General features: G+C 38.6%; 2 protein-coding genes across 3 annotated transcripts in view; both read right to left on the bottom strand.

Annotated features, from left to right (window-relative positions):
- Positions 1–3750, bottom strand: part of rspo2 (R-spondin 2) — a 67241-nt gene extending 63491 nt beyond the window's left edge. Inside the window, exons 1-2 of one of the 2 annotated variants that reach the window (XM_077215031.1) lie at positions 2868–3701; positions 1912–1935 (exon numbers count right to left, since the gene is read on the bottom strand). In XM_077215031.1, the coding sequence (XP_077071146.1) occupies positions 1912–1935; positions 2868–2970 (127 nt within the window). In that variant the 5' untranslated portion in view covers positions 2971–3701. Of the gene's footprint in view, positions 1–1911; positions 1936–2867 lie in introns of both variants that reach the window. The other variant, XM_077215032.1, reaches the window with a different exon arrangement.
- Positions 3751–6356: 2606 nt separating this feature from the next.
- The window catches only part of eif3ea (eukaryotic translation initiation factor 3, subunit E, a), a 41582-nt gene continuing 33279 nt past the window's right edge, over positions 6357–14659 (bottom strand). Inside the window, exons 11-13 of the mRNA XM_077215030.1 lie at positions 12080–12182; positions 7310–7444; positions 6357–6562 (exon numbers count right to left, since the gene is read on the bottom strand). Of these exons, the coding sequence (XP_077071145.1) occupies positions 6527–6562; positions 7310–7444; positions 12080–12182 (274 nt within the window). The 3' untranslated portion in view covers positions 6357–6526. The remainder of the gene's footprint in view (positions 6563–7309; positions 7445–12079; positions 12183–14659) is intronic.

Raw genomic sequence — 14659 nt, 5'->3', positions numbered from 1 at the left:
ATACTATAAAAAACAGTCAAAAGTTGTCGTATTGAGAGCAGTAGCTCTGAGGAAAAAGCATTAACACCCCTCCTGAGCCTGGCCTGTCAAACCCGCAATGTATGAGAATGTTCTCTAGCCTGCGCTGGTACGCGAGCCCACAGTTTTATGTAGTCAGCAGGTGGCATCATTAGCCAAAGAATAAAAATTAAAAGGATTACCCCTGGGCCAAGCAATGATATCATTGCAAACTCGCTGGCATCAGTAAAGCACTGAATGGGGGATACAGAGGTGCATTAATGTGTCTTTCTGTTGCCTTTGTTATATTCATCTGATGAAGGCTGTGTGAATACAAAGAGCTGACACAAAACCAATCACGAACAAAAACAGAAAAAGTATGATTTGAGCTTTGATTTCAGTCTGCTCCGCTTTAGTGGAGTATCTGTTGCAAATAAACACACTCGTGGGGTGGTTAAGACAAAGCCTTCTAAAACACGGTTCAAGAGGATTGACCGTGCCGCTGAGGTGATGTGGGATTGTAGTGCACATAAGCACGCCGGAAAAGACTGCACATTAAGCTGTCTCAAGTGTGCCGAGGGCAAGAAAAACACTTCAGTGTTTTAGACTCAATTGAATAGTGATACAGCCCTCAATAAGCATGATAAATATAGGAACGAAGCATATCTACAAGCTTAATGGCATTTCAAATCGAAATAAGCCACATAGTACACACACACTATTCAGTTTGCAGGATCAAACTCAAAACTCTAAGGCATGTTTTACAGATTCGTCACCATTTACAAATACGGTACAAAGGATCCCGCTCACCTCCAGATGCACTTCAGCCACTATTTTCCCCATCAAAATCTTCCAATCCTCCTGAAAATGCTTAACTAGTCTGCCAACAAGTTTGATCCTTTTAAGAAAATTATATTACGTAGTATCTGAAATCGCAAATCTTGAAGAAAAACAGTGGGGCTGAAAACTTGTGTGTGCCAGTTCCCTACAGTGTATGGCTGATTATTTGCAGATGGACAGTGGTTGGGGCTCTCAGCCGGAGCAGAGGTTTCCCCTGGCATGCCATGCATATGATTAAATCTATGAATGCCTCCCAATTTACATCTCTGCGGATTTAAGAGTGCATATCAGCCATGGTGTCAGCAAGTGTCTTAATTTGGGCTGAAGTTCAATTGGGAGACATGTAGGCGGTTGTCCTGTCACATGCAGTGAATGAATGATGTTCAAGAGTTTAAGGTTTATGGGGGGACGGTTAAGTTTGAAATGTTTGACTTCCAGCATACCCCCCACCCCCTACCCTCCCTTCCCCTCCCCTTATCTTAAGTGTGGATTGTTATACTTGCAGCAGTTGTTCAAAGCTTAATCAATGTCTGTCTGTGAAATCAATTAAAAGCGGCTTAGGGCAAGAGAGGGGTCAATGCATTTGAAAAGGGTAAAGGAAAGCTCAACTCATCAAATGGCAACCAGACAGTGCCGCACTGTGAGGGTCTGTTCTACAGTCAGTACTTTGACAATGAATTCGACAACATATTATTTGAGATTATTCATACATACTATGAACACAGCTCCACAAAACATGACGAGCAAATGTAACTTAAGCTAACCAACTCATCACAATCAAAATGAGATTTGACATAAAAAACAAGGCTTCAGTAAAGTGTGAGGATTAGTAAGACTTTCAGGGTGTCGACTTTTCTTTTTTTAAAGTGGCAGTAATTTCTACGTTCCGAAATCAATTATTTTTGCATTCCGAACTCAATTAGACTATAATTGTATTCTGAACTCAATTAGCCTGTTTTAAGACGTCGCTAGCACACTTATCCCAGAATATTAAAGACTTTTAAAGCAAAACATAAAAGATTAGATGATAAATGTGTGAATTTATAATAAAATGATAGATAGACAACTACTTACGTTTAGTAGAACTGGACGACACATCTGTAGACGAAAGTATAGCGCACTCTGTCAAACTTTTCAGTTTACTGATCTATTGATTTTTTTTTAAATCAATTGTTCATGTCATGCAGTCTACAAACACAAAATGTGCGTTTTAAAGCTCTTAAACGGAGTTATCCGTTGGACAATGGTCGCCGTAATGTATAACTTAAATTAAAGGCCTAACTTAATGAAGGCTAGTTAAACATGATGCCGGTGAAAGAAAGATAATTTTTTTCCCCCTCACGTTTTGACCTTTAAAACGTCATCTTTACGCATCACATTGACATAGAGCTTACAATATCTGACAGGAACAGATGCTGAAACACAATACCAATCCTACAGCAACAACCCTTGTATTTTTTAAATTCAGACAGTACACTAAACGTCTAAAACTGCTTTCTTGGATTCACTTCAAAAATATACAATAAAACGAATATGGACGAGTAACAGGTTATTTACTCAATATCTATGTTAATAAAAAAATAAAAGCGTCTTATTTTTTAACGTTTTGCCAACATACGTGTGACTAGTTGCGATGTCCAATGGTAACGTAGGCTACTTGAAATGTTGTTGGCTATAGGCTACGTTCAAACGTGAAATGAAATGATCCATGAACATATCTCAGTGAACCTCATTTTACAAAAAAATACCACGGTAACGGTAATTTTAGTTAAAACTAGTTATTTCTACTATCGTAAAACTATGGCAACTTGCCACCGCTTCAATCAAAAAGTTAAATTGACAAAAAAGATTCAGAAAGCGTGCTGCGGTTACCATGGTGATTTTTTTTTTTTGTGACGAAGTAGCGTAACACACCAGGTGCTGGCCCTGTCATACGGTTACCGAAAGTCTATCTACAGAAGCGTCCACTTAATGACTAATTTGTGAATTAACAGGCTGAAGCATCTATCAAATCCACACAGGTCACTCACCTCTTTTGTTTCTTCTCCAGCGGTGAGACTGCTGCGTCTGACAGTGGCTGTAGTCCACACAGTTCAACACGATCAGCGCAAATGAGAACAGGCGAAACTGCATCTGGGCGGCTGTATGATTGTCCCGACTCACGGTGGAAAGCGTCAAAGGTACTCGCCGCTAGCCTTCAAGGTCCGTAGGCTATATGAGGTTTCAATATGTATATTTTCCCACCGAAGAGCGGGGAGTTGAGGAGTCCGGATTCGGTTGTGTCACACATAGAGAAAACACCATTTCTCACCACCGGTTAATGTCATTTTAGAGAGCGAAACGTAGCCTACTTTTCACCCTAAAAAAAGTGTCTCGTTAATGTCTGTGGAGAAAGAAAAAGCTTTTAACTTTAGCTTCTTTGACTAAAAAATACACCTTGATGGATCAATGTGTTTGCGAGTGAATTATTTCATTCAAAATAACTGAAGGAATTAGCGAATCTCCAAAAGCGCACGAGATGAGATGTGCCCTCAAAAGTAGATGCACAGAGCAAAAGAAATATACCTGCGCGAGTCCAGTCCAAAAAAAGAGAAACTTTGCCTATACATCAAGTTCCTTCCGACTGCCAAAGTGGACTTGGAACATCCAGCATCCCTCTCGCAGGAAAAGTTTAGTCCTTTCGTTCCCTAGACAGAGTGAGAAAACACATGGATACAATAGTCTGCAAAAGCTCTAGAATAAACCCTTGAGGTGCATGAGGATGTGTGTGTAACTGTGGCATATGCTGCAGTGCTCGGCTGGTGATGGAGTATCACTCTACTGGTGCTGATGCTATATAGGCGCTGCTGTCACGTGGAGACTCCCAAGATCTTGTGGGGTTTTCGGAGCACTTTCAGAAGCCCCTCGGCCAGAGAGAGGGCTGTTCTCCCCCTCCTTGTTTAAGTTTTAGAAGATGACAAATAGAATTTCTCCTACTGTATACAACACAGATGGGCTTCCCAGGGTCCTAAGTGCATTGGCTTGAATTAAAGGTAATGTGCATTTTGTAGTTTATTCATTCTTTTTTTTTTTTTTTACTAATCATAAACCTGACACATAAAAATAAACAAAAACAGTGACATCACATAAAATACAACTTATAATACTGCATATACAGTACCTGAACTGTAATCTTCATTTTATTGTTGCATCATGTTGGCAAAACAAACAAAAATTAAAACAGCCTTTTAAACGCAGGTTTTGCTGATCTTTACTGGTCTCTGTGGGCAATTTTCAGGTGATAAGGCCAGATTGGCGACCCAATAAACCAGCTGAACTTTAGTTTGGCCAGACCGAGAGACCAGTTTAAATCTGATAAGACCAGCAAACGTATTTAAGATGGTTATTTATTTTTTTTCAGCCAGGATGAAATCAGAAAACTAAAAATAATACATTATGAGAAGGACAAATATGTATACTAATATTATCCGTGTTATAATGAATGAAATGTCTCAGTTTGATGTTTGGGAATTGTAAACACTATTAAAATTTAAATAGTGCAATTTTATTTTTATATATTAGCATTAATACTAATCAATCAATTAATAACTTAATCTATCAGGTCGATTTTAACAGCTTTCATTTAATATATTTAAATGAGTTTAAACAAGTTTTTAAACCTTTAAAATACAAAAAGAATGAGTGCTGCTGAAGTAATTTTCCTTGAGAAGCTTCTTTCCCAAAATGAACATTAATTGCTTTGAAATACAAGAAATGTTTTACCCAGCTTGACCACTAGGTGTGGCACTTAATCTTTTATTTTTATATCATTTTTTTTTTCCATGTTCTTTGACTTCATCTTAAAATCTATTTCCCCCTTCTATCAGTTTGGCTCAGATTAGCTAGAACTTTTTCAGGTTAGGTCAAGGTGTGCAGCACCTGATTCAGGCTCCAATTGACTTGTGTATAACAAACAGGTGTTATTCAAGGCAGCTTTTTTTGTATACACCACAGAAAAGTCCAACCGTCCTTAAAAACAGTCCGCACAGAATCTCTGTTACCCTCCTCAGGAAAAAAACAAAACAAAAAAACATTTGTCATTTCTAAGTGATGACACTCTTTCCTCAAGAGCCCTTTGATGTTCAGATCAAAGTGAAATTCTCCTAAAGTTGATGTTATTTATATGACAGCTATGTGTCTCCATCAGTACAACACAATACAGTTTCATTTCTCATAAAAAAAAAAAAAATCTTAAGATATTTATTCACCTGCCTTCATAACTAGAGTTGTATCAGGTTGCTTTCCTCCTTAAGAGTACCAAAGACTTTCCGTCTCAGTTTACTATACCCTTTTAGTGGATAGACATTTGAGTGCCTACTATAAGTAAAACCTTAATCAAAACTAGTGATTCCCTGACAATTTAAAGCTTCTGCATTAGGACTGACACTGCAATGATCGCTCATATTACAGAAAAGCTTCTCTAAATATAGGCATTACCTTGTAAAAATGCATTTGCAAGTTGGAAAACAAGACTCAAGGAATAATCCCAACAAAAAATTATTAGGGAACATGCGTTGTATATTTTAATTATGTGGCCTGTGTTTGAACAAATGCCTTAACCTTTCACGTAGGGGAAACGGAATAAACAATGCGAAAAAGGGAAAGATTATGTAGCCCTTTTAACCAAAACCTTCGTTGACCTTTTCGTTTGGTTGTTTGTTTATTTATTTTAAGTGAAGTGACAGACATTGTGGTGGACAACCTTCTCAGCCGCACGTCTGCTGTTGGTCTGGATGTCTTACTAAAACAACATCTGAGACAGCACTCCTAAGGTGAATGTGATAATTAAGGGCTAGGAGGGTTTTATTTTCGTAATGTGTCATGGCACAGGACCGGTAAACCAATCACTTTAGCCCCCGCCCCCCCCCCCCCCTCCCTGCCTGCTCGCTCGCTCGCTGGGAAAGTAAAGGTGACGTCAGTTGTTTTAGATGTCTGGCTGGGAGCCCGAGCGCTGTGGCAGCTATAAGCCCCCTCTTCACTCGTCCAGAGAGACAGGGCCCATAAACATGTCAGCTGATAGACAGGCCAAAGCAGACATTAAGACATGCTTCGAATCTCAGCTTGCAGCGTCTGCGAACGGTAGGGATAGAAATAGAAAACGTATAGAGTGTTAGACTGTAGGTGTCATGCGTGGAAGATGTGATGAGATGGGAAAGGTGGAGAGGCATTACGTTGATTGTCTAGCACATCTGACGTGCCCGTCTGCGGACAAAGAGGACGAGTGGCATTGAAAATGCCAAAGAGAGTTTGGGATGATCACCTTTCCGTGCCCTCTTCGCATAACAGCGCCGTAAATGCAGCAGACTAAACACTCATTCATCATTACGGCGCATGCATGTGCAGCGGCACAAAACCCCCCAATCCCACTCAGTGACTCAGAGCACATTAAAACTTCATCTATTACACAAAAGATCACAACCACTTAACCCTCAACCACCATTTGCAATGTCCAGGAATAAAATGCAAGCATGAGTTAAAGATGGTTTTGCAAGTTTTTTATTTTTATTTAATACCAGATGCATTGAACCCAAGTGCAAAAATAAGGCCTCTGTCTCGCTCCTTTGAAGGACACGAGGGAGAACAGGATGTTCGGCCGCAATATGGGAATGCTGGAAGGTTAGATGGGAGCGTACGGTCTGCAAAGATCCACTCAGAAGCCAGAATCCTGACCCGCCCAGTTTGGAGTCTGAATAGAGAGGAAGAGAGAGAGCCAAAATATGTCATTACCCAACACAAATGAAGGTGAGTTCATTAGAATTGACTGAACATGCAACTGAGACTATCTACTACAAAACCGCAGTCGTTTCGTGAGTACAAGCAGTTCAAGTTCACGTTCGCACCTTTTCCGTTGGGAAAGAGAAAATGTTCAATTAAATTGCGTCTGGCCAAACACATCAAAATACAGGACTGTGTGTTATGACCTTTGCCATTGTGGTGTTTGTGCGAGTGAGTCACTTAAATGACGTGGTTTGAGGGACCGAGACATTTAAAGGCCGTTATTTTGGAAACGTTCTATTTCAAACAAAAGAGAGGGCATGTTTGTCGTGGGCCAATCAGTGCACACATACAAGATCAAACGGAGACCGACTGGACCCCAAGCAAAACATCTGTGGTGACTCCTAAACGCAGGGAACTCCATGGAGCGTGTGTGTGATTGTGTGCAAGCGTTATTTACTCCGCAGCGCTGAGTCATGGGACTCAGACCTTCTTTATGGCTGAGCTGTGCTACCTTGTCATTAGGCCTTTGAAGAAAAACGGCATGATGAAAGCGCTCGCTGTGTTAAACCTGCTCTTACTGGTTTACACTGTGTAAAGACAGTTCTGGGCTGATTGCCGCTCGACATTCTTCTGGATAGATCATTTGTGTGTGCAAACTACAGGGCTAAAGAAAAAAAGAGATGAGATCAGATAAAAGAGATTGAGAGATGCTGACCTCAGTCCTGTTTGCGTTGGTCTGCTTCTTCTCGATGTTCATGGCCAGCATTTGGCTGCGAAATGAAAGGCTCTTGGTTTTCTCGATCACCTGCTGATATGGAGATATGGCATTGTTGCCCATCACCACGTGTCCCTGGCAAAGGAAAGAGGAGAGGAAAAGAGGGTCAGAGCTAAACTCAGGGAACACCAATCCTTTTCTGTTCCCACAGACACACAGACCTGTATTCACAACCTCCTCACAGTCAGCTCAAAACACACCGGAGCTAATTCTAGGTCATTCCAGAAGAATGCCATGTGATTTGTGAGATCAGAAGTCTCGTTAATTGCTTGTGGTGTTATGACATGTAAAGTTCCTAGATCATTTGACAAAAAAAAAAAAAAAAAGAGTCTATCACACAAACATTACAATATATATATATATATATATATATATATATATACACACGCACACAAAAATGAAATTAATACTTTTATTAGACATGAACTCGTTCAATTAAATCAACATTTACATTAAAGACATAGCATTACAAAATATTTCTATTTCAAATGCTGCTTTTTGAACTTTCTATTTATCAAATATTCCTGAAAAAAATATATCAGTTTCCACAAAATATCAAGCAGTACAATACAATTGATGATAAGAAGAAATGGTTTTAAGCACCAAATCAGTGCATTAGAATGATTTTGAAAGATCATGTGACTGTTATTGTTTTGAATAAGTGACCTCTAGTGGCGAAACTTGCATACTTTGCTTTTAATTTTCATGGCCATTACTCAAAGGCGTAGCTTGGTGACATTGCGAATGAGTGTTGAATCATGGAAGTTGTCATCTTCACCTCCACAGCCGATGGAAAGCAATCTTACGGGACTCAGGCAGAAATCATGTTCATGGGTGAGCAAATGTATTAAAGTTTTATTAACGTTACTGTAGTTTGAAGTAGGACGGGGCCGAGAACCGTGGGAGCGGAACGAGCGAATGCTAACGAGAGACAACTGCGTGACACTGGTCTCGAGCCCCATGGAGGAGCTCTGGAGCTTTTATTATGCTTAATCGGCCGCTGACAGTCCACTCGCTTTGTTGTTTATATTTATTTAACAATTAAAAGTTATGTTTAACGTTTGCCAGTTCAGTGGTTCTTCCCTGAACTTGAACTTTGTTACATTAATTTTTGATCACTTAAAATTTAATTATTTTATTTCAGTCTAATGAAATAGCTGAATTACTACTCATTTAGGTCACTTTAATTCAAATTGTGGGGTAACACAGCGCTGTTTTACTTGCTCAAAACAATCTACTATATACATTTGAGTGTGTTGAAAGTTACTGAACATTACTCAACTTGTTGCACATTGCAGTAAGCTAGATCATTATTAGAATATCATAAATCATATTTCACAATATTACTGATTACTTTCAAAGCATAAAACAAATCTTAGTGACCCAAAAATGTAAGTAGTGTAAAACATTAAAAATGTATTAAAATTTAAACAATATAATTAGGGCTGCAACAACTAATCGATAAAATCGATTATAATCGATTATGAAAATCGTTGTCAACGAATGTCATTATCGATTAGTTGGTCTGCTTACGTCAGTGTTTCCCAAACTTTTTTCAGTCGAGGCACCCTTTGAAAATTTAAAAAAAATTGTGGCACCCTACACTAGTGTTGCCACGATACTACTTTGATACTATACCTTGAAATGTATTGATTTTCAATACCACAGGGAATAACTGCCGTATATTGGCCTACTGTCATATAGATATTTTTTAATATTATCAATTTTTTTGTCCATCCATTTAAAGTCTAGGAAATCATTAATTTCTTCTGCAGAGATGACTTTACATGATGACATATTTAATTAAGACATAATTTAATTAAAATTTAATTTATTCATAATTCAGCAAAACATTGCTCAATTACCATTACAAATCTCACCTAAATGTTTGCTCACTCAGTGTAGGCCTATTTGTGTTTTTATATTGGGGTTTTTAATATATTTTATAATGTAATAATTTCACAGTTAATCTCCAAATTAATGTATAAACAACATAAAGACAGTATATTTTAAATAATTGTTTAATGGCATCTTTTTTATGAATGAAGCCCAGTATCACTGATACCAATACTGCTACTGATGTCAGGAAATACACAGAAATTGAATAAAGTTATCAAACACTTTACAGTCTTCACTGCATAAATAATAAATTAAATATAGATGAATCCTTATTAAAGCTACAAGCGTTCTTTAGTCAAGAGCAGTGAGTAATTTTCTCTGTTACCTGTTCTTTGATTCTGTTGTCACTGCTGCACTTGTTTATCTCACACGCGTCCCATGTTCTCACAACTCTAATTTAAGATTTTAACTAATTTAAGACTGCTCTCATGAGGATACTCAACAAAACGGACATTTTGTCATAACTGTGTGTTATTATTCGTTCAAGCACGAAAGAGAAGTCGATTCTGGCACGCGATGCGCGTCGTCCTGTGTCAGCAGGACATTCACAGACAGCGCGTTCTCTTTTGTCTTTTCGCGGTTGCATGGTTTAAAAGCATTTGCATGAATAAGAACGTGATTATATAATGTAAGGCTAGCCAAAGGATGACAGAAAAAAAACGGATGCTGCGTTAATTGTGTTTAAATCTTTTTTAACGCGTAAAACTGAAAAACATTAATCGCACGCGTTACCGTTGACAGCAGCACGGACATAACCGATGTGTTTGTGAATATGCGGCAAGACGGACGTTGTGACAATGTTTCGTGTGTATTTGACCGTAAGCGCAACAAGCCATGAAAAAGAGGCAGCTTTATGTGTGGACGCTGGGAATGAAGCACGAGAATGAAATCATGAGGAACCCCCGCAATTCAACGAACGCGGAAAACTTATGAGTTGCATTTATTATTATAAATTTGTGTGCATTATTTGTTGTTATTAGACGCTTCCGACGATGCGAGATTGATGATACATTTATTATTATTTTTTTTTACACATTTTAGCAATTTAAAAATGTTTAATGGAGTTTTTACACGGCACCCCTGCTCTCGCCAGAAGGCACCCCAGGGTGCCGCGGCACCCCGTTTTGGGAAACGCTGGCTTACGTCACGGGGAGCGTTTACTGGTACGCACACACACGCAAGGTCTCTCTCCCTCAGGCGCTCTGCCGAGCGCGCGCGCTACACGGTTTGGAGCAGTCTCTTCTGTCTCGCATCCGGGCTCTTGCTTGCGCGCTCTAGATTTCGGGAGTTTGAACTAATTCGCGGGCATCAGGGAGCCGCAATCAATATGCGGGAGACTCCCGGGACTTCCGGGATCTTGGGATGTCTGTATTTTGTCTCGAGCATCAGGTTGTGCAATCAGTTCGCTCGCAACGTAAGTGATGGATTAAAATAGCGCTACCGCAGAAATAGGTTAAATTAAAACGGTCTTTACAAAGCGAAGCACTAAATATAAAGGCAGTTAATAACAGCAGCAGTAAAATATTGTTTTTTAGTCACTGTACTCAGTGGTTTTCAGCGAATGCTTGTGCACTAATGCATAATTTCTCCTGTCCTTTACTCAAGCCTGTTAGCTTGCTGGGTAGCGTTACCTCCATTCCGTTCTCTTTTTATAGCATTTGTCTACTAAGTTTTAATTGTTTTTCAAACGCGATCTACTGCGGCTCTACGTTCACACAATTGTTTTCAGTCTTTCTATATTTATTTAATCAATTTATCCTTATATTATTCTTTTATATATTATATATAATATATATTATATTCTTTATCCTTATATTCCTTATATATAATTAATATTAAATAAAAATTAAATGAATTATATATTTTATATGTTTTTAGTTTGTTTTTAGTTCAGATATTCACATCTGAACAACATGTCTGTGTAAATTTGTTTTAACAAAAATTGTGTTAAAAAATAATATGTTGGATATCATTTTTTTAACAATAATCATGTTTGTCAACTTGCCATCAGCAATTATCATTAAAAACAATGCAAATATTGATATTAGTAAAACTCAATGTGTGGCTTTTGCACTTTTTAAAGTACACTTTTACACATAAATACCCTGATTTACGGTTTTATTTAGTTATAATTAAAAAAAAATCTAATTTAATTTCTATCCGATTAATCGATTAATCGAAAAAATAATCGTCCGATTAATCTATTATCAAAATAATCGTTAGTTGCAGCCCTAAATATAATACAATGTATTAAGTGGTGGGAGAAAAATCACCATGTGCACATTTTAATTGCAATTAAACTTCATCTTAACTTGTATTTTTTTAAATAGTTTTGAACATTGTATTACTTGTTTTGTTTGTAGAATTAGCCTAATATTCTATAAACTATTAACATTCTAGAAAATTATATATATATATATATAATTTTCTAGTATGTTAAGAGTTTATAGAATATATATACATACACACACACATATATATATATAGTTTTATGGTAATATTCTATAATCTTTGTCATGACTAAAAAGTAAAGCTACATGTTTGTCACCATATTGAGAATGACCCTCCTTCAGGACTGTAATGACAGTCTCGAGGAAGGATATGGTGACTAAGCGGGCACTGGGCAGAATTACTGACGTAATTGATTGTCTCTCCTTTATGTATTAAAGTAGAACATAATCCCCGCACAAAAGAGGCTGAATTTGATTTTCTGACTAATTAAAGGACACTAACGCAGCATCTATCAATCGTTCGCTATTTGAGGAGGGCGGCAGAGAAACAAGAGTGAAATAAAATATGAGAGACTCTCACCAGTTTGGAGTCGATTTTGGCATCAAGCCTGGCATTGCGAATGAGGTTGACGATCCATCTTTCTGCCTCCTCGGGAGTCATATTCAGCTTATCGGCCAGCATACTGCGAGGCAAACACAGTCCATTAGGACAAACTTAGGTTAAGGGAGAACATTATATACACTGATGGTATTACTTGAAAATTGTGAGGTATATAACAAGCTTGTGGAGTGTGTGTGCATGCAGGTTTAAAGTGCTGATCGAAAGTGCTGGATGATAATGGGTTTCAGTCATACCTCAGCATTTAGACATCTGTCCAAGAGTGACAAATACTTTGCATTATCTGTGATTCTAATCGCACTAAGAAACCCATAAATATGGAGTACAATTACATCATTGCGCTTTGGTGGATATGAGGTCAAGGTAACGATAAAATAAACTTTGCAGACAAGAATAAAATGACACAGCTTGGGCTTGCATGGCTACTGACCATCCTATGGCATTTTGGAAAAACGTCCATACATAAAGCCAGGTGTCTCCTCCACGAATGTGTCATTAAGGGAGGAAGGTGGCAGCAGGGGCTCAAGTGTTCTTTGATCCAAAATCCTACAATACCGCAGTTGTCTTTTTTTTCGACTAAGCTCATTCCGTGCTAGTCAGAAAGAGCAGGCTTGTCCCGTTCTGTAAAGCCAACACCAGGTTTCCAATGCTTTCACAGTGAAAGGTTAACTCAATCACCCACCGTGGCAACAGCATGGGTCTGGAGACAGGCAGAGATGACAGCTTATATCATTTCACTCCCAGTGAAACCCTCAAAAAATGATGCGTGACAGGCTAGATTGGTCATAAAGCTCATTATTTAAGAGCTAACCGCCAACGAATGTGCCGGTTGTCACATCACGAGTTCCAAGCTGGTGATGGTTAACACATGTCCAACATCAAGCAGTGACACTCGGTGCGGGAAAAAGGAATGCCTGTCGACTCCAGGGGTTAAAGCAGGGACATGAAATCCAAGCTCTTTGGCAGCCCCAAAGCACTCCACAAAGCATGCGGCGCACTGATGAACAATTACAGCCGAAAAGGAACAGGAAACCAATTAAGACACTGGGAAGTTTAGATAGCTGAACATCCATTACAGGCCCACAGACCTAGAGGTCTAGGCCATGTCTGAAATGAAGCAGACAGATTGTGAGCTTTTACAGAAAAATAAATGGAAATGCCAAAGACACTGGTTTTAGAAGAGAATTGCTGATAGATAAACATCTAAGACAAACTCTGTGCTGGTTTACTCTAGTGACGCAAGAGACAATGAATATTATTTCACTGATTTGATTAAGTGGTGACACATGCCAGTCAAGCCAAAGTCAAAGATCAACTCAAAAAACAAATAAGATTGAGTTTCCTCTTAGGGGAGCTGACCCTCCGGACAAGCTAAACCAGAGACCAAGGTCAACCACTGCCTCGGTGCAATGAAATGGCCCACACACACGCTAATCTAATTTTACTCAGAAGTTTGACTTTAAAACAAGAAGGGAAAAAAGTCGTACTTGCACATGCTTGCCACTAATATGAATGAAAGTCTGAACTGAAACCAAAAATATACAAACGCTGAAAGAAGTAATTATGGAAAAAAAAAGGCCGGGTGAATGAACCACTCAAGCATAAGTGCCTTACATGGTGTTTTAAGCCAAGTTGCTTGACTCCCATTGCTGCAGTCTCATTTTACACAGGAATAAACCTGGTCCTCTGGGGTTAGGGGGTGAAGGGTAAGGATCGTTTTCACTTCAACCCCCTTACATGTACCAGCTCCTCGCAGTTGATTTATCCAATTCCGATTCCAGGCCGGTGGGACTGAGGCAACCAGTCTCACTCCAGGATCCGTAGACAGCTAAAAGATCAGCTGTGTATTCATACAGTGCTGACCTGCTCTAAAGTTTTTAACATAGTGTAGTTAAAACAAACGCGTTGTTTAATATTTCCATATGAAGGCACAAAGAGATTCACATCATTGGAAGTGACCCCTGCTTCATATCTTGGGGGAAACTTCATTCCCCTCTTCCCACTAAAACAACCTCCCCTCTTTCTAATTGTTAATATATAATTTTTTTTTTTTTTTTTTTTTTTACAATTTATTACCAAAAATAAAACCATGCAGATTGAATACAACAATGTCTCCTATGTGCTTGGCCCTTCAAATCAACTGCAAAATGGATTAATGTGGACTGTAAGAGATTACAAGACTGTAGACATCCAACTAAAAACTAAAATGTTCATCAAATGCACACAAACTCTCTACTCAAAGGCCAATGAATGCAAAATTGGGAATTTAAGACTTTTGAGGGCAAGAGGGCATGAAGACAAATGCCTTCATAAGTGCCAGTCTTAAAATCAGATTTCAAATAGAGCCTTCTCAGACATTTTTATATATAAAGCCATTTGTAGTTGTGGTCTTTTTTTGGTGTAGGCTGAGGGCAAAAACACAGGAAAAAAATATTCTGCCTACCCGTTGAAGGCCAACAACTGTAAACATAACAAAACTTCTACAAAACTTGCATGCGTTTCATTTGAGCCCACAATTAGCTGCAGAGGCCTTCTGGTTAA

The sequence above is a fragment of the Siphateles boraxobius genome, unplaced genomic scaffold (assembly GCF_051911475.1).
Source record: "Siphateles boraxobius isolate OS27281-9 unplaced genomic scaffold, OSU_SipBor_1 68, whole genome shotgun sequence".
Classification (NCBI taxonomy): Eukaryota; Metazoa; Chordata; class Actinopteri; order Cypriniformes; family Leuciscidae; genus Siphateles; species Siphateles boraxobius.
This window is presented reverse-complemented; position numbering and strand designations above follow the sequence as displayed.